Here is a 27,749-nt window from a genome sequence, read left to right on the forward strand (position 1 = left end):
CGTCATCGAAACCGATGTACAATGTTTCTCATCCCGATGTCCCTGCCGCAGGTGAGCGAAACGAAAAAGAACACGCTAGAACGCACCCGAGGTGGAAGTACTTACTGATCTTCATTCTAGGCCTCCCGTGTAGGGAACATGTCTATTGCATCCTACGCACATAGTTGATAGCACGTGTTTCTAAGCAGATGGTGTAATTAAACGGAACCAACGCGTTGAGGAAATTCTAATTTAAACTAAATTCGTCACGATAATCATTAAGCGCTTTTTTTGCATGGATTTGTTTAGAGATGTTGTTGGTGATGATGTACGAACTATTACTTTTTTTTTGGTTTTAGAGTAAAATGGTTTTTATTGACAGTTTCTGTGAACTCTTTTCTAACCCACTAATGACTCTTTCTCAGTTTGACTCACTTAGGTCCAAGCGATGGGGGGGAAAAAACGAAATAAATTATAAATTTAAAAATAAACGAAAAGAAACAAAAAAACAAAACCACAACGAAATGTGCGTTAGTGTCGTTTTAAGGCATAATGATGTAAAAAAAAAACACAAATCAACCACTAATGCACAAATGGAAAATTAAAACTAATCTCCGACCGACGAACAAATGCTCGCACCTGCATCGTATGAAAATGCACTTCCAGCGACTTAAAATGGAGCGACGATTTAAATGATAAAGGATGGTTCTGGTATTGGTTTACTTTTTCGATCGCTATTTACATCGCTACATTCGTCCCTCTACCCGACGATGGTGATTGGTGATTAACGGTTAGGATGCTCACGATTTGGTAAAGTACGACTGATAAACCATACCGAGTGAGCTGGCAGCGAACCAAATGAAGCAGCTCCACCACGTCGCGAAACCAAACAACCCACGGTACACATCTTTGGTGAACACGGACTTTAGACTTTGCAGCGAGAGCTGGAAACTTTGGGCAGTGGTGAGTATGTTGTCTTCCACCGGTAGCTGTTCACCTTCCGGTGTAATGGATTGAAATTCGTGCGCTTCAACGGCCGCCCGTTCGTTGGCCATCGTTGCTAGCAATGCCTTTTCGTACTCCAAATCGGCGGAACATTCGTCCAGCGGGAGGGACTGCTTGAGCACACCGCTCCACGTATACTCGCCGAGCGTTTTGTACATGAGGGCGAAGAACAAACACATCAAGATTGGTGCCACGTACTGAAGCGTGACGACGCACAGATAGTAGAAGATGGATGATATTTTCTTCTGCAGCTCGACGTTCGTGATGCGACCCGCTTCCTTCTTTTGCTCCTCCACACGATCGTGCGCAAGGTTGAGGTAGGCCTGCAGGTAGATGGGCATCAACAGGAAGCGCAAAATGACCGCGATTACCACCGCTCCGAGACGGATCGTTTCGAACGCTTCCGTGGATAGGCTGGAACATGCAAAAGGAAATAATCATCAATCCGTATGCAATATACGATCAGTATTATCCTTACATTGGTGAGCTCATGCCCGAGAAAACGCGTGCCGTAAGATAATCCCGGGCAAGTGGTTTAATCCACAGAATAACCAACAGGAATGGCATCGCAAAGCTAACGTTTAGCACCAGCTTCAACCATAGACGATCTTTGCAGAACCTACAAAAAGAAGATCATGCACATCAATTTTTTCTTCGTAACACAATTCTTGCAAAATGACGTACTTCAACGAATCCCAGTGCATACGCGCCATACGCAACCCCGGGAAAGTGAACAGAGCTCCCAGGATGCCACAGCTCACAGCAATGAAGAATTTTACCACAATTTTCGAAGCAGGACCACTTGAAGTAGACAGTGAAAGAAATATAATTATTCTTTTGCCTTTTTTAAAAAGATAAAAATAAACTTACGAGGAATTAAGCCCCTGTCCTTCGAGGAAACTTGACGCACTAGTGTTGAAGCTGTGATATGCTTTATCCAGACCCACTTCCAGTGTGTGCTCCGGCACGATCAGAATGATCATCGCGATCAGCAGGTAAGCTAGCCCCGTAACGATGCAAGTGGATCGTTCACCGATCGATTCCTCACTTTTGAAGTATTGCACCGTGAGGGAGGCAAGCAGTTTACTGTATGGACAAGCTCGTTAAGGAATATTTCATTGCAGTTCAATAAGAAAGAAACATATATTCAAATAAAGGAATGTTTTTGTTTGAAAAGGATACAAGGCGAAAAACACAACCAAAAGGCACCACACCATACTGAGATTGATCTCCTCTTTCAGTGGATAGAAGAAATGGTAAATCTACAAAGAAAAAAAAACATTGTGAAGAAAATCATTAGTTCCACGTTCGCAAGGAAAACGACGTTCCCATTCCCGTACCTCGGAGGTGGCATAAACGATGGCGGAATATAAGCTAAAATCGACCAGCCACTGGTACTCGGTGTAGAAGCGTAAATGCACAATATCGTACGGTGCGATTGGAATCGTGTCTAACCGTATGTCCAGGCTGCGCGGAATGTGAAATGTGGTCGATCTTTCACCATTCGCTTGGTGGTGCCCATTGCGTTTATCCTTCTTCCCTTTGACCTTTTCCCGCGGCACACCCGACAGCTTCCGTAGCTCATCGTCCGTCGGATGCAGGTAGCGCGATAACCCCGTGGAACAGAGTATCCATTTCGCTAGCGAAAAGTGTGGACTCAGCTTCTGTATCACGCTGACCATGATTAGCGTGATTACTAGTTGTGCGCCAAGCAGTGCCTGGAAAAGTGAAAAGCATCCAATTAACACGGTGGATCATAATTCATCGGCGCACGTTTCACCCAGACAACGCCGGTTTACGCCGCCCGAATGCATCGAGGAAGCTATTAATTTAGCACTAATTATAGAACCATGCTGCGCTAAAAATAGGTCAACCGATTCGGGGCGTTTTTAAGGTGCGAGCCAGCTAGCCTGGTGTCTCCATCGTACCATTCTGGTGCTTTTATCCTATCCTAGATGTGGGCGTATGTCAATGATTTGTGCTAATCGGCATCACTAATGACTAGTGGATGGAACGTATATAGACGGAACTCCGATATGAGCACGTTTTCATACACAATTCCACTAGACACGGCTCGGCTTGATTGAATCTTCACGTAACAATCACTTTACTGTGGTAATGTTTTGGTATGACTTGGTTGACAGTTAGCGGCTTTCGGGAAAGTGTACGGTCAACGCGATTGACAGCTAGGAATAGAAAAAATAACGAAAAATAAATAACAAATTAATATATTACATCAACAGTTCACTACAATTAGTGAATAATTATTATTTAACTATTAAAAAACAGATTCCGAGCAGTTTTTCTTAAATTACGTAGAATAAACGTATGCTATAAATACGCAACTCAACGAAAACAAACTTAACGAAGTCAGCCACACCGTTTAAATTATTAAACGTGGAAATGCACGTGGCTGATGATTTGTTTAATTTCCAATTCAATATAAAGGACATAATAAGGGATGTAGGGAATAAAGGACGGCACGGCGGAGTATGTGATCAACGGCGCCAGTTTCACACGACAGGAACGGGTTTCAAATCCCATCCGGCTACGTGGTAAAAATAAGTATAGTAAGCTAGAAATTGCCGGAACGATCTGTAAGGTCCTTAAGCCAAAAAGATAATGGAAAAATGGCTTTAGTAGCCGGTACGTAAACCATTAAGGGGTAGTGGCAATAACCCACAACCACGAAGTAGCTAGAGAAGGCCCAGGAAGCTTGATTCCATTATGATACCGTGGCATTACCTCGACAAACCAGAACAAATAAATTCAATATAAACGATGTACGATACTTTATGCGAGTATAATATGATCAGATAAAACTACTTTACAAAACAACGAATAAAATCATCGGAACTAGTTTCAAATGTTATTACCGAAGACTAAAGAAAGAAACTTGATGTTATATTAATAAGCTATAACTAGCGTGTTTATTTCATATTCGAAATAAGAAATATTGCCAAATGACGATTACAATATGTAATGTTTTGCTGAATGTTCGTTTCTTCATTTTACGATTAAATGCTTTTCCCTTATGAGTGTAATTGTTGCACAAGGCAATGGAGCTACTGGGGGCCACGTACGGCCAATCTTTAGCGAGAACTTAACCAAACTGCCGACAGGTATTTTACGATACAGAACTTGTTTCCCTTTTTTTCCTAATTGCTCTAAAAAAATGCATCATATGGAAAAGCGAACGTGTTCCACAAATGAATGCAATAAATAAATGTGATTAAAAATACCGAATTGCCGTAACAAATGATTTAAGAAGAAAGATAGAGAGGAAGAGAGAGAAGAGCAGAAATCCTACGAGCGAGTAAATTTGGTCACAACGGAGGGATCGAAACAAAGAAGTCTTTTTAATGCATCAGCTGTTCCTGCTTGTACACGGCATGATAAGCGTTACGGATGAGTGCGTACGGGAAGCAGGATTCAAGCAGATCCATCGTAAGGAACGGTGATTCCTGCACAATCTGATCCAACAGCAGGTAGATGGATTCCCGGTTCTTGATCGCTTCCTTGTCCGATTCCTGACCAAGCCGCAGCAGCGAAGAGCTAGCGAGCGCAAGGAACTCCTTCATCCGATCCTCGATATCATTCTGCCCGCAGATGGTAAACATGGCGCCGAATATGTTATTGATAGCCACCGCCATACAGTGCGTGTTGTTCGTGTGCGCTTCCAGTGACGCTCGGTAGAAGGAGTTTTCGTTTTTGGCCAACTTTGGAATGCTTACCGCGACGAACACCATCAGCAGACAAATGTTCAGATGATCGCTCTCGTCCGGTTCGGACTTTTGTGCCTTCAGTGCGTTCGAGAGTGCGGGATCCACTTTGCACTTTAAACCGGCTGCTGAAGCCATTTCCGAGACGGTTTTCAGTGGATCACCACCCGGTACGTGCTCTTGGAAGTCCTTGATCGACGACAGAAGGAAGGGTACACGTTGCTCCAGCACATCAACCAACGCTTCCTGGGCCAGCTGGCGGAAGCTTAAGATCACGCCAATAATCGTCATGCGCTGCAACAGATTGTCGACCTGCTGTAGCCGCTTGAACTGTTCCTTCATGATCTCCGGTTTGTCGAAGTTGCTGCGCAGTATCATCAGTACCTCCTTGTTCTGGACGACCAATCGCTTCAGCTCCTGCACCTGATTGGCAATGTGCCACATAAGCGATTCGTTCAGCAGCTTAATACCGTACGGACCGATCAGTTCCGCCAGCGCTCGCAACTCGTTAAAGTCGGAAAATTCCTCCGGATTGAACGGAATGTAACCCTCGGGCGATATCGATACGAAGGCTTTTTGGTTCAGCGAAAAAACAATGTTCCCTCCGCTGACTTTCCGCAACAGTGCGTCCGAGTACCAGGTGTTGTAGAGTGCCGCGATCGTCTTCTCACCGTGGCTATCCTGAGGTTGAGTTTGCTGCAGCAAGCAGTTGTTGAAGACGCGCGTGATATCGATATGAACGTAGTTCTCGACCGTTTGCAACACGTTCATGTACGCCCGAACGGAGGCTAGCAGCTCGGAAGGTTTTGCAATCTCCGACGTATCCGGGCTGTACATGACCATCCCGACAAGGGCACGTGAAAAGCGTGTCTCGAGATGCTGACACAGATACTCCCGTGGAGCGAATGCGTACTCCCAGACGTTAACCGTCGGGCAGTAGTTGATCGCATAGCACAGCTCCGTCAGTGCCATGTGTAGCTTGTCCATCGTAGTGAGCAGCTCCCGTGTCTTGCGGTAACTTTCATCACCCGGCCGCCGGATATCGTCCATGTGCTTCTTATTTTTGTCCTTCTTCTTACGATTTGCTGCCGCCGATAGAATCTTCGCACAGTGCTTCGGAAGCAGGGCATCCGCCATCATGCACTGCTCGTCGCAGATCGTCGTAATGATGTTCTTTGCCTCTTTGGCCATCTCGTCGAGAAACATGTTCACCACCGAGAGTGATCGTTCGCGTATGTGATGTCGCTCCTCCGGACACATTTCGTGCGTACAGTTCTGAAAGTGGCTGCAAATCAATGGGAACGCAATGATGTAACGGTTTTGTGCCGGAAACTCCAAACACATATGAAACTGATCTTCGAACATCTTGTTGTAGAAGCAGAAGATGGACAGATCCGACGTTTCTACGAGTGATTCGTCCAGAAAATCGACCATCTTCGAGTGGAATACCATCGAATCGAGCAACCGGGCAAGATCGGGGAAGTCCGCAATTCGTACGGCCGATTTGGCGCTCATGAACGTTTGCAACCGGAACCAGTCCAGCCGGAAGGCGCGGAAATCAAACACCTCATTGTCTTCGACCTGTTTCACCGACAGGCTGGTGGCCGTTTTGTACAGCGACGACAGGACAATGCTCTCGTCTTCCGGACACATCTGCAGCTGTTGCATTCGGTAGTTTAAATCGATCGCATCGTACCCGGACAGATACTGCACGTAGTAGCGCTGCATCACCTGGCTGTACTTGCGCACCAGCGCACGCAACTCTTCCATGTGGAACAACAGTTCCGGCAGGTGTCTATCAACCAGATCTTCCGTTGATTTTCCCTTGCTTTTCACAACCGGCGGATTATCGTTGTGCCGTAGTAGCCACAAAATTTCATCCCGCGCATAGCACAACCCAATGAACACGAGCAGCGCCTTCGGACCGAGCAGACCCGGCTGATCGGTCATAATAAGGGCTAGCTCCTTCAGAGCCGTACGCAGGAACTTGCGCCGTTCGCGATGCAATAGGGCCGCCTTCTGAATGGCCTGGTTGTAGCATTCTTTCACCTCCGAAATGCGCTTACCGTATCCTTTCATGCCCTCAAAGTTGGTCTGTATGTATTGGTGGATGTAGATCACCTCATCGCGGAACAACGCCACAACCCAGCTCGAATCAAGCGCCGAAATCCACATATTGCTCACCAACCCTTGCGTCATCAGTGCCTGGTGATGTAGCATCAGTCCAAAGATTACCCACCGATCGAGCGTTTCCAGCGATATGTACTCGCACGACATCGTATCCGTTTTGGTCGCTTTCAGCAGCATCGCGGGCGTACCGATCAGGCTCAGCACCTGCAGCTCGCGCCACTTTTCCGCACTAAGGTTACGCATCGAGTAAATCTTCGTCAGCGAATTGATCGCGCTCGACAGCAACTTCTGGTGTGGAATGAACTCTTCCGCCATCTTCTTGATCGGCATGTCGTAATCGATGATCATCTGCCCAAGCCGCGGGAATGCCTGATCGCTCTGGCTGTGCTGCATCTCGTACGCGGCATTAAACAGACCGAGCACGGCTTTGCGGTCTTCCACGCGCGACAGTAATATCATCAGCGACACGTACGTCGTCACTAGGTCGAGGTAGTTCTTCGTCAGCTCAAAGTTAAGCGTAATATCCAGATGTATCTGGAGCGCATCCATCGTCGTAAGGATCTCGCACACATTGTCCTTAAAGTCGAGCAGATCGACAAACGTGTAGTAGTACAGCGAAAGCGATTTAATTATCTCCGACTTGATGCTCGCGATCGCGGTCAGCCCTTTGATGTCGATGTTTGGGAAGCGCTTGACGATAAACTTGATCGACGATTCGAGCGATTTTTCCGACAGAAAGCCGGGCTTGGATTTGGTGTCTCCGCATGCTTTCTTGATGTTGTAGATGCGCGTCAGAATGCCCACACCGCGATCATTCAAAATGATCAGCTTTTCGGCAATCTTCTGCTGGTTTGGATTCAGTTGGCGTGCCATTGTTTAGCTTGCGGTTAGTGTTGTTGCTAATGATGTGTCGGTGTAAATGGGGCCAATTTCATCTGCAGTCTTCTCTGACTAATGCATCTCTCTTGCCGTTGAATGCGTTGAACGTTTGCTTCGTTTACGTTACGCCACGGTACAGTACCAACCTACAATGGGAAGGGGCGGCGTGCGAAGAATGAAAAGAATGTTAATCAACGGAAACGGTGTAGGGGCAGTTTAAACCAAATAATCATTGGACCGGGAAGTGGACGATGCGTGTTCGCAGTTCTATGAATTTAATATTTTCCCTTCCGTTTTCGCTCTCGTTTACGCGGTGTCTGCTCGTGCCAGCATCAACAAATGCACCGTGCTTTACTCATCCACACGGCGGGGGATGATTATTTTTTTCAATTCTATTTGTACTACATTGGTATGACGAATTCAAGGGAGGGTTAGAGAGGTGGGACGCAAAAAAACTGGGCGAGTCCGTGACAAGCATTTGTACCACGAAGCTGGTGACTTATTTGCACCGGTAACAACACAAACGGTGCGTTGTTTTTGTTTAATTATAGAACGGAACATTACCTCACACGTTTATAAACACTTTTTATGTAGATTTTCTGGTTCTGGTATCAATAAAACACTTTGTATTTTCAGCAGCAGCACAATCAGCATCCGTGAATGCTCCACACAAACACAAACGTCACGAGAGGGTGTAAAAAACAGTTTGACATGTGCTGTCAAACTTCGGCTACCTTCGTTAAAAGAAGAAGAACGCGATTGTTGGATGATGGTTGAAATAAAATGGATTTTTTTAATTTAATTTCATCTAGAGAAAGAAAAGCAAATTAACAAGTAATATTTTCCATTACATTTTTCGAAAGATTCCATATGACTTTAACATTTCCTAGATACCCAGTGTGATTTAGCTTCGCGACAGCAGCGCCACCTGTTGAGTGATCTGCTTCGGTAAGATTGTTGTCTACACTACATGCGTCTGGTGCTTGCCTGTGATAAGCGATGAAATTGGAAAAACAATTTTCACGAAAATCCGTTTGGTCCGCTGAATGCAATTCACCGAATTAGTTTCTACAGGAACCGAATTAGCTATAGAGGGGTTTAAGTACCAATAGTGTTTTATAAAAATCGGGTATTGTATAACTTTAATTCAGTCAGATAGAAATAGAACTTGAATAGAAACACTAAGATACCTAGTTTTTGAAAATGTCTGCAGTCTTCACGCTTCCATAGCAATAATTACATAAACCTTATGAAAATGTACCACAACTTCCGGTATAAGTTCATTAATACCTTATTTATACGATCCTCATCTCTACCTAACAACAGAAAACCAAACCTGAAAAACGAGGGAAAAATTGAAAAAATTCAAATCCTGATTAGTCCCACCATCAACGGTATCATCATCGTATCCTCTTTATCAACGAAATCGCATAACCTCTATTCACTCAAATTCAAATTGGTCGAAAAGAGTTAATCCATCGCCTTCAAGGACACAAACCGTCCACTCAATAATCCGTCAGTCCGCACAATAACGTAAAAAGTTCCTGCTGTACCATCTTCTTGCCGTCCAGCACAGGATAGACGTCTGGTACGAAAAAAGGCAACCATTTGAATCCCGACCGGAATCCATTATTATTCGCTCTTGGATCCTGGAGCGATCCCTTACCGTCCAACGTGCTTATCAATATTCCGTGCTGACCGGAGAGCAAAAAAAAAAACTCGTGGAAAATACTCGAAAGAAACTGTCAAGTATACTGGAAAGGTCTGGACGGATCCGGTGAAAGTGAGTGGGAAAGTTATGATCTGCTGCTTAAAAACACATCTCCCGGCTCAGTATCTTGAATATTTAATTTTATTTATCTGTTTCCGTTTCTGCGAGCTGGAAACTGTTTCTGTGCCTTGTGTGTTGTTTTTTTTGTATGATTCCCGGTTCACAATTTGTTGCAAAAATGTTGGTCCATTTTGTACCCGCTACTTGAACACGGTACGAGAAGAATGGGGGTCCAAAAACAATAATAATAGCATAACACACCACCCAAAAGAGAATTGGCAAAGTGGTCGAACTACCCGAGGCAGCAACAACCTCGAGACATGAATGGAATTATCAACCGATTTCCTTTTTTTTTTTCAAACTTCATGCCTTTTTTGTGCCTGTCCCTCCAGATTCGGCGAAAAGGCTCTCCATTTATCGAGAGAAAGCGGCCGGCTGTGAGGTATCTGTTGAGTTGATCTTGGTTGGGCCGGAAAATGATTACGAATTTAACGGTAACCCTGCGTGGACCGTGGACAGTACGGGTACAATCTTCTCCGGTATCTGTAGACGGGAGTGGATTTTATCATTGACATCGTTGACGAGGCAGAACGACGACGATGAATACATCTGGTACTGGTAGTGGGGTCGATGCTCTCATCATTCGTTTCAACTAGGGCCAATCGGACTGGCTTTGGTATCGGCATTGCTTTAGCTGCAATTTCAAGAGTCCAAGAGTCGGGTGTTGAAGCGAAATCAACGTTCAACAGGCAGCTCTGGCCAGTAATCGAGTGTTTGTGACATTGAGTACGGAATTGGGTTTTGTGTGAAATCTTTTCATGATAATCGGAACATATGAAAAAAAGAAAAATAAAACATGGGCTTTATTCTATTATTTATTAAAAACTCTCATATTAATGACGGATATCAAGACCGTTAAAATTATTTAGTTTAGTTCTTTGATAAAAGCTACAAGTTCTACTGATAAAAAGTTCTACTAATCTTAAGGTTAACATAATTAAAACACTTAATAAAATATGTGCCATGCAGTCATCAAAAGTCAAGAAGTTTAAAGTATAAAAAATTGAGTAGATTTACTTTCAAACAATTCACGAAAATCATTAAACATAAAATAACGACTAACGGACAGCTAAAGGTAAAGGAAAACTTTAGCACACATAGAAAAAAAGGAAGAAACAAACCAAAAGAGACAGTTATTAAAGGATAAAAAAAGGAACCTGCAAAAAATATTGATCAAAGAGTGCAAGAAAAAGTTAGAAATAAAGCAAAGACACTTCGTTTGTTAAAAGAAATATTAGAAAGATAATAAGTAATAAGTAATAAACATTATAATTGTTAATTATAATAATACGTAAGAGATGGTAGCAACGGCCATTTATCATGGGCATAAGTAGGAGAAATTGCTAATGTAAATTGCTTTCTTAGTTAGTCCACTGAGCAGATCAATTTACGAAGCTTGTAAGCATCGTTGCACATTGTCGCGAGAAGCTTAAAATAAATTGATTTTGGTTTGAAATATTGTAGTATCAGCAGGGTTCTGCTTTATTTCAGTTATTTTTTGTTCTTTGTTCATTTTTTAATTAGCTTAAGTAGACTGGAGCTTTAAGAGGACAAGGAAATGCCAAAAAATAGATTATAAATTATACCAATCAATTTTAATTGAAGCATATTTTAGGTTCGAGTGATATCAAAAATCCTGTCTAAAGTTTCCTTGAGTTTATGTAGTTTATCGTTCAATCAACAAATGTGTTTTGTACACATTTTGTTTGTAATTGTAAATTAAAGCTTCAATTCGCGTGATAAACCATCAAGGATAAGATTGACATTTATTAATTAATCTTCTTATTAATGGATCAAAAATCATTTTCAAATACCACAACATGCTTTCTAAGACTTACGACAGTGAAATTACATTTTACAACGGTTTCCACCCAGGTTGGTATCCTTTTTCGATACGGATACTGACGTCACTGGCAGAAGCTGTTGTGTGTGGGTTGGTTCGATACAATTCTCAAAGCTAAGCCGACCTTACCGAACAGGACACTGGGTAAGCATTGATAAGCGATCGTAATTAAAGAGCCAATCAAAAGTAGATCACGATTGTACGTTGCACAACTTTCAACTCTCACGCTATAGCTCACCCGATCCCGATGGTGGTCTTATCGGGGCCTGTTCGAAAGCGATCGATTCGGATGAGAGAATTTCATTTCAAAAGCCACCCTTAGAACTTCCAGTTCTGGTATTATTGCGACTGAGCCCACTGGTTGGATGTGGATGTAATTAATTTTGGGTAAAAACAAAACGTCACATCATCTCTGTTCTAAATTATTTGCCAGTGGTTGGCAGACTGAAGAACTTGTAAAGGATTACTATATAAGTAATAAATTTTTTTAAATACAATAAGACCACACTCGGACAGCTGGCTGAGTAAAAAAAATTTATGATGCTGCTTGTTCGAGAAAAAAAAATTGTATTTTTGTAATAATTTACCCAAAGCATTCAGTCTACTGTATGTTTCACAAAACAGAGCTTTGTTCAATATTGTAATGTATATGATAAAACTAGCTTACCCGGCAAACCTAGCTTTGCCCTGATGTAATGTAATTGCCATGCCTTTTGTAATTAAAGCAAACATTTTGAGTGTTCAATCTTGATTCGTGTGGTATTATTAAACGATTAGGCGATTAGAGAATATCGTTGATTATTTGAAAATTCTTAAATTATTGCCATTCTTAATCCAAATGATATTCCCGATCAAAGCAATTTTTTCTTCTTTTTTGTGATTCTTCTTCTTCTTTTCTGTTACTTCAGGGGGCATTTATGGCTTTCCTTGACGATTGGGATTTAATACCAGGTCCTTCCGTGTAAGGCGCCGATTCCACATATACCACTGAGCCGCAAATCACTAAATAGCATTTTTTTAATTATTTACACACTTTCTTTTTACTTATTTATAACTCACTTTACGCTTTATTGAATAAAATTGCCTAATCCCATCCGGACCGTCCCCCCGTAGCAAGGACTGACTATCCGGCTACGTGGTAAAAATAAGTCTAGTAAGCCAGAAATGGCCGGCGTGACCTGTAAGGTCGTTAAAAGCCAAGAAGAGAGGGAGAGAGTGTACCTACTTTGATTGATTTATTCGTTAGAACTTTTTTGTTTCAGTAGTGTTCAACATTATTCGTGTTGAAAAAATGGCTATGCCTACTTGATAACTCCCGTAGGAAAAACAGAAAGAACTCATACTATTGGCCATAGGCCACCTAGCGAAACGGAAAGTAGCGGTAAACCTATTCTCATACCTAACGAACGTTCAGCGAAAATTTTATACAAATCGGTTCAGCCGTTTAAGAGGAGTTCGCACAGCTAAGTTAAGCTAAGCCTACAAATGAGATGAAACTGTGATGAGATGATTTTTTACGAAGCTTTTTCATTCGTGTGCGAATGAATAAGTTGCGAAATATCCGCTTCGGCACAATTATAGTTGTGTAAGTGTGATAACGAAGCAGAAGAGATCAATCAGAAGAGAAAAGGAGCAAATGTGATCAGTAGCGATCGGACAGCAATGCGTTTCAGGTGTGACAAAAGAGCAGTCGGTACGCAACAAAAATTACAGGCATTGTTTTTTTCGTACCAAAAAGTGATCCTCGAGGGTCATATTCCATAGAACAATGGTTATTATATCAATTCTTTTGTTGATGTGATGTTAAACAGTGAAGATTTTTATTATGCACGTGTACAAATTATAGCCAGCGTTTGGCTTGGTTTGTGTCAGTAGTGTGGTCTTTTCAATAAACCAAAGCTTAAATTGTGTAAGTGAAAGAAGAACGCCACCGTCTTCCGCAGCTAATACTTTAGGGAATGTAAATTTTTATCGCTCGTTGATTGAATCGATTGCACAAGATTGTAAAAAAAACTTAAACAAACGATTAAATAACGTGTGAGACGCGTGTGAAATTGTGTATTGAGGTAGCGCGTTTACCTCCTTATTACCACTTTTGCTATTGAATTTCAGATCTAACCGTATCTCGGTGATCGTGTTTATGAGATAACCAGATTCTGTTTGTATCTCACGCTTACATACGCACGCAATGTAAGTACTCTCTTGCGTTCTTACTCCAACGTTAAGGTCCTCGTTGTGGTCAACGCAGTATGCTGCACGCTACACCTGCCAGGGTACGTGTGTGTGAGAGTAAGCAAATTTATAATCAGTGCGTGTACGATGCGTGTACTAAGCTGACAAATTATTTGCGTTTGTATTGTGCAGTGCATTTTGACAACGAGGTTTATCGTAAAACCATGGCATAAACTTATGGTGTTTGGGTTTTTCTTTGTTTCGGAACTAAAAAAGTTATTTCGTAGATAATAAAAAAAAAAAATTTCGGTACATGTTGTGGACAGCGGTTCCCTTTGTTTGTGAATAAAAAAAATGTGTTACTAGTGTTGATTGTTTTTTGGTGCCCTAAAAGTGATGAATATTTTTCAACAAGTTTATTGCTTGTTGTGTGAATTAGTGTATTGAAAAATGATGCCATTGTAGGCAAGTGTGATGTTTTAAATGTGTGTAAATGTGTTTAAATGTGTGTAAGTGAAAGAAGTAAAAAAAATATGCCAATGTGTCATAGCAAATGGGGCGCGAAGAAGCAGTATTATCTTCCGAAATAAATGCTTTCCTTAGGTTTAAAGAAGTAAAATATGCAGCATATAAACTAACCCGGGTAAGTAAACCAAATTCAATCAGAAATATTAGAAGTAAGATTTTTACTAGTAGCAATTCATAAATTTCAATTAATTGAATTTAAATTGTCGTATATTTCGTATAAGGCTAAACACAAGCTAGTCTCAAAGCTCAAGTAAATTAAAGTAAAGTTCAACCAGGTGCTCAAACATTGGTTTGTAAAGGATGGAATTACCGTAAAGGTGTTTCAAAACACAATTTTCACATTTTTTTTTACAAAAAATAAATTGTTTACAACGTGTGAATTTAACACAACACAATTTTCTTATCCATAAGATCACCTAAACAACATTTGGATTGAATTTTTTGAAAAACTACGAGGTACCACTACACAACGTCTCCAATTCCCTCTGAGTCTTTTCCAAGGACTTTTAGATCTGCTGAATTGAACGATTGCTGAAGAAATTTTATTATGGCTTATATTATTACTTGAATATTTTTCATGAAATTATTCAATCAAAAACATCTTCTTCTTCTTTGCATGTTTATTGTGCGTCATTTTGTTATGTTAATTTTCTGTAATTAGTTAGATGAAAGAAATTATTAAAAAATATATTATATACACACATCTCCAAACCTGCCATTATACCAGATAGTGGGAACAAATTCATAATAAGGACCCCATAACAGATTGCACCGCGTATCGTAAATCCCAAACCGCTCCTTTAGGTGTTTCTGGAATTTCCCGGCCACACGTGACAGCATGAAAGCCTGATTATGCACGCTGTTGTTATTATTGTCATGAGCAGAACGAAATTTCTCGGGATCACCATAATTGTTGGAATCCGTTCCATCCGAAAAGGTAATACGCGTCTGCCGGTAGGCAAATTTTCCACCCCCAACGAAACCCATTGCCCAAAAAGCTGGCAAATGAACGTAAATCATCGGCCGTATAATGTGGCTGTAATTAATAATAAATTATAATGTGAAAGCTTTAAAAACAATTATAAAATTATTGCCCCATCGAAGACGCGCACGGTGGTCAAGACATGCGACAATGCTGGTCGTAACGTATCGCGGAATTTCTGCACGGCCTGAGAGACTGATAATAGTCCCCAGCGGTCCCCGGGGGACGTTGTACACATACCGTTTCGGTCGAAATCGATCGAAGGATACGCTTTATTGGGTGGGATTAACAAACGTGTACAGAAGCGCCATGCATCATGTTGCGAACTGGTGGAGATTGTCTTCTTCGGATTTTGGACTCTCCAACTCCCCACGCAGGCCCACGAAAGCCCCAAACAAGTGTTTCCATAAACCGATCGCTACTACAATGGCACACCGGGTTTGCCAGTAGCTGTCAAAACAGCAACCGGGTTCGGTTTTGCTAGATGGCAGCCCGCATGATGATGCCAAACGGGGCCGAATGCAGCGTTGTTGTTCCACACTTCGGGTTTCGGTACTCTATATACATATATACGGTCCGGACCTGCCGAACACGCTATCAGGATCGGTCCACTGCACTGGTCGGCATCGAACGGCAATGCATTATTATGATTGTTATGTTATCATTTAATTATGCTCTACCAACATTGGCATTATATTACTGTAAATTAATTCTCAATAGACCATTTAAAACGAAAAAGCCAAAGCCACCAACACCACCGACAACACCGGTTCGGTCGGTTTTCGGTCCAGGAGTTAGTACTACGATACGCCTACGATCGTTACGCCTGTTGGTGTTCCCTTTGCTGCTCCCCGGCAACAGGAAAAAAAGGGGAAAGGTGAAGTGAAGGAAGAACGAGGTGGGAAACAATTGCCATGGGAAAAGTTTTGTTGCGCTGAAGAAAATTATTTGTCGAAACAGTTTGTGCTTTGGTTGGAAGGACAGGCACGGACTGTAACGAATGGCTTGCAAGTTCAGGGTTTGCCGTTTGAGTGTAGCATAATTCATGCAAATCGTTTTGAAAATATAGTTCTCATTTTGCCAATACATTCTTCTTCCGTAGCACGGGTACCGATGGTTGGCGGATGCGAGGTTCCTTTATTGATGAATAGCCACCGGCCAACCACCGATTCGGATGGGCTGGAACAAACAGGAAGCACCAAGCAGAGTAATCATTCCATTGGCCGGGTCGGGTTTGGGCAAAGCGTTTGGGTCCTTGGAACGTACCGGTACAACCCTCGGTAGTTAGGGGGCAGGGCCCGGTAGTTTAATACTGTACGACATCAGGTCCGCCCCCCTCCCGGTACACATCACGGAAGTCTATTATGTTACGCCAAACATTGCACATTCGCTTACTGTTACTGCTGGTCCGTGTACTAGTTGGGACCGAGTACACGGACACACGGATTTTCAGGAATAGGGCAGAGAATGAGGGTTTTGTTCATTAAAAAGAGGCTACAATATTGCGAGCCCATATCAAGATTGTGCGCTGGTGAATGTACGTAAAACATTTGTTTTTCAACGTGGTTCGATGTGTGCGGGTGTTTTTGTGTGGTTTCGGTTCGGACAACGTTGGACAATAGGTCGGTCGGTGTATTCTTAGAGTGAATTACAAATCGATACGATCGTCAGTATATTATTTCTGTGGTGATGGTTTATCATGACCGTAATGGTGTGGTGATGTTATTGAGGAAATAGACATCAATATTACACATAATTATTTTTATAAGTTTCGAAATTAATTACTTATTTAAACGAATAATTATAGTTATTTTGATGAAAAGCATACTGCAAAGATATTTACCATATCTTGGTTCCATTCCCTTGATGTTCTATGTATTCTTTGGGAGTCTTATGTACTGATTATTAATCAGTGTCCTTTTTTCCTATCCTTACTGCAAACTTTCTTACGGACAAACCAATATACCATTGCTCCATCTCAGATTTTATCTACCACTTCTTCGTGTCTTCGTGGTACGTCTGGATGGCCTAAAAAGGCTTTACAGATTAGATTGTTTGATGTCCTTTTGAGGATATGGAGCAGCTCACCGAAAACTGGAGAGCCGCATGTTCGTCATACAACGCATAGATTTAATGATTATAACGATGTCTTTGTCCTGTCCATCAACACATGAAGGCGAAAAAATGTTCAAAATAAGATCTGCGTGAAAAATATTTGCGATATACATATTCCGCATAATTCTAGACTTTGCTGAAACAATTTGGTGGAGTTTTGGACGACCTCTAAGGACATTTTCCATTACCTGTTAGATCCTTGGATAATCATCTGCTAATAAGGCGATTCATGTCTTTTAGTTGGATGCATCTCTCAGCTAGACATTTTACAACCTGCCGTCTTTCGTCAATTATCTGAGCATAACTTCACTGGAATAATCGAAGACAATGATCGAGGACGAAAGTGTCGAATTTGACGAGTAAAAAGATAAGTGTTTCATCAATATACCATTAAGTGATCAACGTATTTTAGAATCTGGGTTTGGTTATTCGAGAAGATCTTCAAAATGTTCACCCTGGTCGAGTCTCCGATGAATCTTAGTGTTAACTCAAGATACTTCTTTTACATATAGAATTAATCGTTTTTGGTCTATTAGGTAGTATATCCTTCAGGACATATTGGGCGCCATAGTTAACTTAACTGTACTCTAGTCTATATCCATTCTTGTATATGAAGTAGATAGGTAGGTAGAATACAGTAAACAGGTATCGATTAATACAACAGCAGAGTGTTTATATTAGAACCAGATTTACATAAAACAAATAATAACAATTTTGGAATAATTTAACTACCTCTTTTGTTATTTAAAAATACTAGTGTACATCCTGAACCTCAAGAAATAAAATTTCTTCTTGATATTATATATTGCACAATGGTACAGATTCTTCTCTCTCAACAACTGTTGCGGACACCTGATCGAAACTGGAATTGGCTGTCTTCTTGGTTTAATAGTTTCTAAGGTAATGCCGACTATTTCTAACTTACTATACTTATTTTTACCATGTAGACGGAAAATCAGTCCAGATGGAATTTGATACCCGGTACTGTCTTGTGTAACCGGTGGCGTTTATCACACACATCATCCGGCTGCCTCTACGCTTCTGAGACATTAGACAACTTTGTTCCAAAACTGCCGAAACTTTCTATAATGACGAGTTCGATGAATTAGACTTGCCTGGCTCTGGTGGACCGGGTTTTTCCATTCGATAGGCACCGGACGACCCACCCCGTAAAGTCTTTGTTGGTCGCGCACATGGACAGTGGAGGCGTTGTTGATTCAAAATTGAGATGAACTATTGGTGTGACCATTCTAAAATTGAAATATCAATTCTTAAGAATTCACAGAATATGCACCAAACAATCGATAGTAAAATGTTAGTCATTTCTTCCTTGAAAGATTTATTCACTGTAATTCTTTTGTAATAATAATCGAATCAAGACCAATGAGTAAAAACAAATTAAAAACATGTTCCGAATAAGGTTCCTACAACCTAGAGATTAAAAAACAAAGACTCGACTCGCATCTACGACCAAAATGTTATTTTTACATCGTGCCGTATAAGCACATTTCGGTATCAAGCATTCTCTTGCCGTGGCACAATTTTGCAAAAAAAACACAACCTTGTAGAAGATGATTGTTTACTTGATACTTCCAGCGCTGGAAACGACGAAATTAATGAGCTATGCTTCTGCTGCTGCTGGTACTTCGAAGCCTCCCAGAAAGCACACTTTCCGGCCAACGTTCTTAAATGGAGTTGAAGGATTATCTAGGATTTAAGGACTTCTCTGGACCCGGCCACGCGTTCAACTGTGGGATGGCGTTTACATCAGGCCTGCCTGGTTCCACCTTCAAGACCCCGTTTCCGGTGCGTCACTTCAATCTGCCCTCCATCATGCTCTAACCCTGTGCTGCATCATATTAACATTTGTGACGCTTTAGGGATTTTGGCATGCTTAGCGATGGGTTTTGCCCTGTATGTGTGACTATGTGTGGCCGTGTGTGTACGGATGAGGACAAAGAGCAAAACTAGTAGCGGCAGCTATAGTAGCTCGATGTGCACATTATCATAATAACATTAAGCATTTCATTATCCCCGTTTGTTGGTAGGATGGGTGGCCGGTATAAGCGAGCCAGAAGCCGGTTGTTGGGGTTTTTCGGTAGATGTTCTAATCCTGACACATGTTCCACCGCACCCTCGTGATGGTGTGAGATGGTGGTAGATGGTTACAGACATACACACACCGACACGAATGTAAAAAGCGTAATTAATTGATAATTAATAAAATCCGATGGGATAGTCGATAATTGTGCTTACGCTTACGGGTAGGTGATGTAGATATGGATTTCAATTTAACTTCCACCGTAAGCCGAAACATTTAAAATCAATTTTCTTCACCTGCCCAAATAGCTCGGGTGTCGGTTGTTAGATTTATAATGCTAACAACACCTTTGGAGAATTGAGAAATAATTCGTTGTTTCGTTTTTGGACATTGTTTTAAACAGAATGAAGTTTATTAATATTATAAATAGTTTGAAGAATTGTAAATTGTTGGAACAATTTGATAAATTCTTTACTAACATTGCTGAAAACTTTCACCATTAAATTTCTTTTTTGGCATAATTCCGATTCCGCACATGATTTGATGATGGGCGTTAGATGTAGTGTAACTTACTTGACCGTTTTGCATCCAATTATGGCTATTAATTTATTACAATCGTTCAACTTTTGGCTCGGAAAGGTAAACTTCGACCAGTATCGAACATTGGCCGGAAAGTCCAACAAAGAATGACATATTTGCAAGCAGTTTTAAGAATTCTTTCCATCCGTTTGCTGTTGCTACAACCCGTTTTTTTTGGCAGTGGTCAAAACGGATGAATGAATCATTTCGGATGGCCACAGCACATTGCCAAAATAATAGGCAAAAGAAAAAAGGTGGACAGCATTTTACGGATGATGCTGGACTGGAAATTTGGCAAGGTGATGAAAAAGTGTAATAAATTGTTCGGATAACTGTAGCCAACAAAACCATACACCAGCGCCATATGTGACGTAATAAATATTCAATTTTTCCGGCACAAGATATGGCGTTGGGAGGTAACGGTTAGGTGAGGAAGGAAAAAAAATATGTAAAATAGAGACATAGTTTAGAGAAAGCAGGCCGACACTGGTGGACCATCAGCAGTTGGGTAACCAGGACAATGAAGAAAACTTTCACCCCATTCCCCAGAACAGTGTTTGGCCAGTGTAACAGAGTGTCTGTCCAAAACGGGATAGTTTGGCCACGGTTTGCTTGGGCAGTCGCACCCCGGGTTCCCCCATTTTTTTTTTACGGAGAAGCGTTTGGAGAAGCATCGAATCCGATTTTCCTTCTCTTAGGCACAGCACAGTTTGTGTCCAGTTTGTTTTTCAAATTGATGGTGAAAAGTTGGCCAACGTTTGCCAACGTTTGCTCCCTCCCCATGCTGCCCGATGATGCGTTATTTTTCGGGAAACTCCCGGTGTTTTCCCGTACACTGGGGTTGGGATTTCCATTGTAGCAATGGGGCGAATAACGGGTGCTGGTGCTCATCCTTTTGTTCGGTTAAAAATAACGACTGCTAAGCAACAGAGTATACAGCTCTGGATGTGAGTATCAGTGCCATTTGTGGGGTTTGGTTTGAATGTGAGGCCCATATTTTCCCCCCCTTTGGTCCCACTCGACTGGAAATGGAAATGTTTCCCCGATGCCCTAGATCGTAGCGGAAGGAAAAATGCCATTTAAATAAAATTAAACTGGAAACTATGGAAACATTTATAGCTAATTGTTGCTTTTTCCGAGAAAATTGATGACTGGCAGACACATCCTGACTGGGGCCGAACCCTTGGGCACAGCCTTGTTTGGCCTGGGAATTTCGGTTTGCCATTGTTCTTTTATGAGTTTCCCGGTAAAAGTGTATCCGGAAAGGATGGAGATTTTTTTGTTGATGTTATTCTTTTGCTTCTGAATTTCCCGCTACACCGGTTTTTCGATGGAGACGCCTGGTTGGTGGTGTTATTAGTCGTCCAATTATGGTGATAGGCAAAACAGAAATTTATTTCAATTTCTTTATCATTTTCAAGCTATTGCAACGCTAATGAGCCCGTTGGTTTAGTGGCGAAAGTTATTATACGGAGCGGCAATTAGGCCTCATTGGTCTTAAGGTGCTTTGATGAAGATTGAGTTGATGAGTGGTGAAAGCTGTGGCACCACATTAACAAATTCTTTTTGTTTTAAGTGCTTTTTGGTTCGTTTTGGTTGGTAAGTTTCTATATTTTCTTTTTTGTTTATATTTTTTTACTTTAACTTTCTTTCTTTGGTTCTTTTTTATGTTTAAATTTTCGTTTTTAACAGTGCTTGATATCTTTTATTTTGTTGTATTTTAAAATTTATCTTTACATTTTTTTCTTTTTTTAAAGATTTCACACTTTGGGATTTTGTGTTTTGCTCTTATTTTATATTTACTTATTTTAATATCCTTTTCTGTGTCTGTTTACTTTCTTGTAAAATTTTATTTTACTGATTACAAAACGAACATATCATTTTTTCACCCACATTGTATACGGCCACTAATAATGAAAGCAATCACTTTTCAGCCCCTTTTTTTGGCATCCCGTACTAATTGGTTGATTTCGAGTAAAGGATTACGATTGAGTAATTCATCCCAAACCAGCAATCTCAAGTACCGAGATGATGCTGATGCTGAAGCTGATTGACGTGGTTTGTACAAATAATGAATACATGCTGATAGTTAATTTTTGAAGCACACCCTCCGGTACGCTACCTACAGTCTTGGTAGCCGTTATTTTTGCCATGCAGGAGCGAAATTGGATTTGACAGCGAATGGAAATGCATCGGCAAAGTTGATCTATTGAGCGTTTTTTTTTTGTTGGTGCATGTGAGATAAAGTTGAAAACGATGGAAAAACAGATCTTGCTGCTGCTGATGCTCGAAGCATCAATATTCTGCCAAGCTATTCAACATCTGGTACCGAAAGCTAATGACCGAAAGGGCTCCGGAACTGGGAAGCGGGTAATACACAGACACACTCGATGCAATGCTGGTGCATGGAATGGTTCTGCTGGCAGTAAAAAGCGATGATGTTGCAGTGCGCGATTCGATGCGTTTGCAATTCATGCAGCGGGTATGAATATTTAATTAGCATCTTGACGGATGAAATATGCTTGGAAATGTAAATTAATAAAGTTTGATCTTGATTTCTGCTCGCACGGTGCATCGTTTACATTGTGCTAGGCAACTGGCACTGTTTGTTGGTTTTCATATTCTTCCCGCTTCAAATCTTTCCCCGCTGCTGGATTGTGTGGGACTGGCGGGAGCCGTGGCCATACAGCTGATGAAAGTATGTGTATGAATAAATTTTATTGAAGTCTTATTTTGCGAAGTCAAACAGACGGTTCCCGGTGTACGGCACTCGCTGGGGGTTCGGCACTGAGAATGACGTTGTGCTTGACGTGAAGGAATCCATCTTCAACCTCTACACAGAAGCTATGTAATTAAATGCATGCATTATAATTAACTTCACTATGAAAACACCGACACTGGTGCACGTGTGTGGATGTGTGTGTGCTTTTCAACAAAGTTACACGCAACAAAAGGGTTCGGATGGTTGTTGGATTACATCGACAATGGTTCTGATGCGGTTGGATATGGCTGCTGCCTTAATGATAGTCGTCCGTTTCGAAGGGCTTGCAAGTGTGAGACTCCATGTAAGATCGGGAGATATCTGCTTTGATGAATTAAGTAGCAGCGATGTGCTATTCGGGACGGGCGATAAAAACGCATGTCTTGCCGGTGAAGGTTTACGTATCTCGATTACGCAAAATATCTTTCTTAGGTGAATTTGCATATGCATATGTGATGATTTAATTGTGCGCCTGATTATTTAAATGCCCAACAATTGCTTATCGGTTTAAACTTTGACAGAGTGCAAAAAAGAAGGGTCAACAGGGACTAGGGTTTTGATGAAAAGCGTTTCGATGTGGAGGATATATTTTTATTTTTCTTAAATATTATAGATTCAATGGTCTAATTAATGTTTTAAAATTTTCATGTTTTAAAATTTTTAAGATTTTTTATTGATGAAACTTGCATCACTTACGAAATAACATTCCGAACTTTTTATAAAAATGTACTTTTAAATCTTTTTTATATAATATTTGGTAAAAATGTTAAACTAACTAAGTATCAGTCATTCAAACAAAAAGCAAAATCTTGTTCAACATTTTGTTATCATTATTTTTGTGTTTATTTTTAATTTATGTTTTTTATCACAATTTTTGCAAGTTAGGTTGTGTTTTTCTATGTTAATAGTTCCTGTCTGGAGAGTCTACTTTTATTGTCAGTCCTCCCTTCGGCCCCGTTTTCGGTTTCTTTATAGCAAGTTTTCATATTTGTCACTTCACTTTTATGTAAGTTTTCTTTTCATACTACTGTTAATTCTTTTAAAAGGGTCAAGTAATCAAACTAGGTCTTGCAAGGTATAATAATTCAAAATATTAAATTTAGTTTTTATTAAGTATAAACTCTATCAAAATAACCATTCAGGATATTACAACCTAAGAACTTATATTAAACAAAATTATTTTGTTAAACTCTTAGGGTTGTTAAATTAATTAATGTTAATCAATTGATTGTTAATCAATAATTTAAAATTAAATTTTATTTTAAGTCAGCATTTCAATCAAAACTAAAACGAAAATTAAATCCTTATACCAATAGGAAAAACTTACAATGCAAAGAGGTTAAAATTTTTTTATTTATTTTTTAACAATAATTCTTCACGATTTCCACATTTTGTGGTTAGTTGAAGTAAACGGTCTCTTACTTTAGATCCCAAAATGCCATGCATTACAAACCAAATCCCCTACGAATTCACATATCATTCTCAGATATATGAATCCAACAAACCCACGTACAATGGTGACTGAACTGGAACAAGACATGTTGTTGTACTTTTGTAAAACATAAAAAAAAACAAAAGAAGAAAGGAAAAAAAGCACACGCCTAAGCCGAAAATAACAAAAAAATGAAACAAAATACATGCCTATCGAACGCATTCGGGGTTCGGTATATGAATTTAAAATTTCTTCTCCGTCTGAATGCCACGACTCATCCATCATCATGTCGAGTGAAATGGAGGTTGGACTTTGATTTGTGTTTCAATTTTTCTTATTCATTATTCAATTTGAAAAGTTTTAGCGTGTAGCGTTTTTTTTTGTTGGTGAGGCGAAATGGTTTATTTCAACCATTTTAGGGTGCTTTCGTCTCAAAGCGTGCACGGTACGATCCATTTAGCTGGCCGTGTTCGGTTCGGGTCTCCGTACCATGCATGTTTCGGGTGCCAAACAACAACAATGGCAAAAATGGAGTAGAAGGGAGGGAGAGAGAAAGAGGGAAAAAATGGTGGAAAACAGGACCAAAAAAAAAAGGCGCTCAAAAAATGTCCCGAGGAATATGCGTACTCATCTTTTGCATGTGTTCGTACATATTTGGGCACTTCGTTTGACGATGCCTCAAACTTTATGCATGAAGTGATGTGTATGAGCGTAGGCATATCGCGTACATTTAGGGTTGAATGTTTTTCGAAAGCTTCCACGTTACACGGTTGCTTCGGTACAATTCATCTCACCGACCTTCGCCCCACACACGTGCTTCCATAAATCGCCTTCCACAAAGCCCTTTAGTCTCGTGGTAAACGGGACATCTCATTCGCCGCTGGTGCGCTACGGGTTTTTGGGTGAAAAAGAAAACCCGGTCCGCTGGATGAGCTATCACTAACAATAGAGCGCCAACGAAATGGTTTTGCTCTTTCGCAGCATTGCTTACCGTACCGGTTTACCACAGTTGGGAAGGTGCTTTTGGTCGAACAATTCTGTTTACATATTAACATCAAGCGAATAACATTTATTCTCAAATCCCATCCCGTGGCTATGGGTGAAGCTTGCATCGGTTCGAAACATGCTAAAAAGGATACTGCTCCATCCGGCACACCGAAGGCACGCGTATTTGTGCTACTGCGAATAAGCGAGGAAAATTCATCTCCACCCCTAAAAAAAGGAATGGTCCTGTACGATCCCTAGGGGTTAAGGATGGAGGAAGGTGGAGGGAAACCAGTGGACAGATGTCAGCTTCATTTTTTTTTTCAAAGGTTCACTGCGTGATCCGTCTACCATTGTAACCGTGGCTTGCTTCGGCTTCGAAACCAAAATGATCGAAAGGACGTAAAATGCTTTGAAATGAATTATGCCACTTGGAAACCGACCTCCAGCCAGGCAGAAGCCGGCCTTTCGAGAGAAAGATTCGTATTGTTTTCGGTTTGTGATCAGCTTCATGGAGGATTTTTTTTTGTAATGACCTGTCCCAGTAACCCGCAAAACCGGATTGTAGGCGGGACGGAAGAGGCTTGACGGTGTGACGGATTTGAAACGGAAAGTGTTTCGAAATGGTGAAAAGTAAAATTGAACATGGAAATCGTGCCGCTTTTATGTATGCCTATGGAAATGAGTGCGTACTATTGACCGGTGGAAAATGTTGCTCGGCAAAATGTGATACAGTAGGGTAGGTAGGGCAATGTTTGCTGTCGCCATGTCTCGGTGGAATTAAGTATGGACCTTTTTATCATGTTAATGCGTAAGCAAGCAATGTGTGGATGGAATTTAGATGGATGTCTCAAAGAGAAGTTACGGTTTAATCGACACAATGATATGTACAGATATTTGTGACTGTTTGAATTGCATTGCTGTACAATTTAGTTGTATCTATGGATAAAAATGATGAAATTATTTTTAATGATAATGGTGAAAAATAAAACTTTCACAATGAAATTTCATTACAAAAATTGTTTAGATTATTTAAGGTTAATATATTTTTGAAACATTTACATCGCGACTTGCATTGTAGAAGGTCAGAAACTTTAAATTAAATTATTTTTCTTTAAAACTTTTAATTAAATTGCTTTTTAATTATTTTTTCCTCTTAATGTTGTAATGCCAAAGTAGAATGATAATCAGAGCTCGTAAGACACCTAAACAGCCTCAAATATAACAATAATTTGCTTAGAAACAATTCGGTAGAGTTTATAAGCTCTTGTCAACTCAAGACTGTTGCTTTTTTAAGTTCAAAGTTGTAGTTATTATTTTACAACTAACTCGTCGATTTTACTGTCTCATTAGATTATTTAGAGTAGTATATTAGAAGTATTTTTTATTTATTTTTTTAGTCAATTTCAAGAACTATTCTTCGTTTGGTTCATACATAAATGCTTTAATACAAAATCAAAATTGAGAAACATCTTTAGATAACTAGGTAGAATTAGTGGCAAATGAAAAATCGGGTTAACTACTGGAAAGAGTACTCGACCATAAACGGATAACATAAAGATGTCGCCTGAAGCTTTTTAGTGAGTACAGAAATAAAGAAGAATCCTTCTTCCTATAATAACCAAGAAAAGGCTATTATTCCTGCATTCGACAAATTCTTCAAAAGTTCTCTCTCTCTCTTCTTGGTTTAAACGAGCTTACAGATCACGCCGGCCATTTCTGGCTTACTAGACTTATTTTTATTACGTAGCCGGATAGTCAGTCCTTGCTACGGGGAGACCGTTCGGATGGAATTTGAACCCGGTCCTGTCGTGTGGACCGGTGCTGTTTATCACATGCACCACCGGGCCGCTCCTATTAGAACATCATTCATTCTAACATCAGAACCTTGGAGGTCTTTATCTGCCTCTCTTCATTTTTTTATATCTTGTATCACCATAGTAGGTTGGTCAGTTTCATGTACTTCAGAATCCAGATAGGATTTGAGATCGGTCTTGTCGTATTAAAAACTGGTGTCCTTAACTGCAAATCTATTCATTGTCTAATTTGTCTAATTGTCTAATAAAAGTATATTTTAATCTTCGTTTCAGACCACTTCAACTTCAACAACTTCTTCAACTTCAACAATCCTCATGTACCATGGTAGAACAGGTAGGAATACCTTGATACATTAATTATACACTTACTAAAAAAACATAATAAAAATACATTTTTTTTTTTACTCGGTTAGAACGGCCTGGCCGTATCAAGACTTATTTTACCACGTAGCAGGATAGTCGGTCCATGCTACGGGGAGACGGTCCGGATGGGATAAAAATACATCTTGTCCTTTTTTTGCGTAAAAACTAAATGCCAAGAGATACAAACAAAAACCACTTACAGTCCAATCTTTTCCACGGAACAAAATACAGTTTAGATACAGGTAATAAAGGGACACGATAAGATTTTTCCTAAAGAGGCTTTATAAACTGATGTCGTGTGTTAGCATTTAAAGGCAATGACATGCAATGAAATAGCACATCAGTCACGCTTTTCTTGTTTCCTGTGCCTTGTAACAAAGCCAGCTCCCCACCCCCCCTGTATTACACATAAGAATTCATTTCTTTTATTTAATGTTTTGCACTGGAGCACACCGTTTTTTGTGGAACTCTCCGGTTCCATTTTCTTAGGCACACCTCGAGCATATTACCCGCACGGTCAGCCGGTACACGGTGTACGTACGTGTCACGTGTACAACCGGCAAGTGACCAGCGGCAAAGTAAAAGC

The 27,749-nt window shown here is 40.6% G+C and overlaps 3 protein-coding genes across 3 annotated transcripts in view; 1 reads left to right on the forward strand and 2 right to left on the reverse strand.

Annotated features, from left to right (window-relative positions):
- Nucleotides 1-347: 347 nt before the first annotated feature.
- LOC125770956 (transmembrane protein 161B) lies at nucleotides 348-3,232 on the reverse strand. The gene is made up of 7 exons (XM_049441090.1): nucleotides 2,913-3,232; nucleotides 2,325-2,702; nucleotides 2,167-2,246; nucleotides 1,855-2,070; nucleotides 1,669-1,785; nucleotides 1,463-1,603; nucleotides 348-1,398 (listed from the first exon to the last, which is right to left on the reverse strand). Exons 1-7 carry the CDS (start codon nucleotides 2,913-2,915, stop codon nucleotides 780-782), a joined length of 1,554 nt encoding a protein of 517 aa, XP_049297047.1. The 5' UTR covers nucleotides 2,916-3,232; the 3' UTR covers nucleotides 348-779.
- A 654-nt stretch (nucleotides 3,233-3,886) lies between these two features.
- On the reverse strand, nucleotides 3,887-8,426 carry LOC125770932 (membrane-associated protein Hem). Its single transcript, XM_049441023.1, has 2 exons — nucleotides 8,280-8,426; nucleotides 3,887-7,861 (listed from the first exon to the last, which is right to left on the reverse strand). The coding sequence occupies exon 2, from the start codon at nucleotides 7,707-7,709 to the stop codon at nucleotides 4,344-4,346; it is 3,366 nt and encodes a 1,121-aa protein (XP_049296980.1). The 5' UTR covers nucleotides 7,710-7,861; nucleotides 8,280-8,426; the 3' UTR covers nucleotides 3,887-4,343.
- Nucleotides 8,427-13,960: 5,534 nt separating this feature from the next.
- The window catches only part of LOC125770974 (CUGBP Elav-like family member 4), a 468,092-nt gene continuing 454,303 nt past the window's right edge, over nucleotides 13,961-27,749 (forward strand). Inside the window, exons 1-2 of the mRNA XM_049441119.1 lie at nucleotides 13,961-14,204; nucleotides 27,074-27,134. The gene's annotated coding sequence lies outside the window, so the exon portion shown is untranslated. The remainder of the gene's footprint in view (nucleotides 14,205-27,073; nucleotides 27,135-27,749) is intronic.

This window comes from Anopheles funestus, chromosome 3RL, assembly GCF_943734845.2.
Source record: "Anopheles funestus chromosome 3RL, idAnoFuneDA-416_04, whole genome shotgun sequence".
Classification (NCBI taxonomy): Eukaryota; Metazoa; Arthropoda; class Insecta; order Diptera; family Culicidae; genus Anopheles; species Anopheles funestus.

Excerpts from the sequence above, each read along its gene's own strand:
- LOC125770956 (XM_049441090.1), bottom strand. Across the intron at positions 2,071-2,166 it reads TTGGTTGTGTTTTTCGCCTT|TAAACTGCTTGCCTCCCTCA; the intron begins GTATCCTTTTCA and ends TTGTCCATACAG. Across the intron at positions 1,786-1,854 it reads GGACAGGGGCTTAATTCCTC|TGGTCCTGCTTCGAAAATTG; the intron begins GTAAGTTTATTT and ends GTCTACTTCAAG.
- LOC125770932 (XM_049441023.1), bottom strand. The coding sequence starts at position 7,709 with ATGGCACGCCAACTGAATCCAAACCAGCAGAAGATTGCCGAAAAGCTG.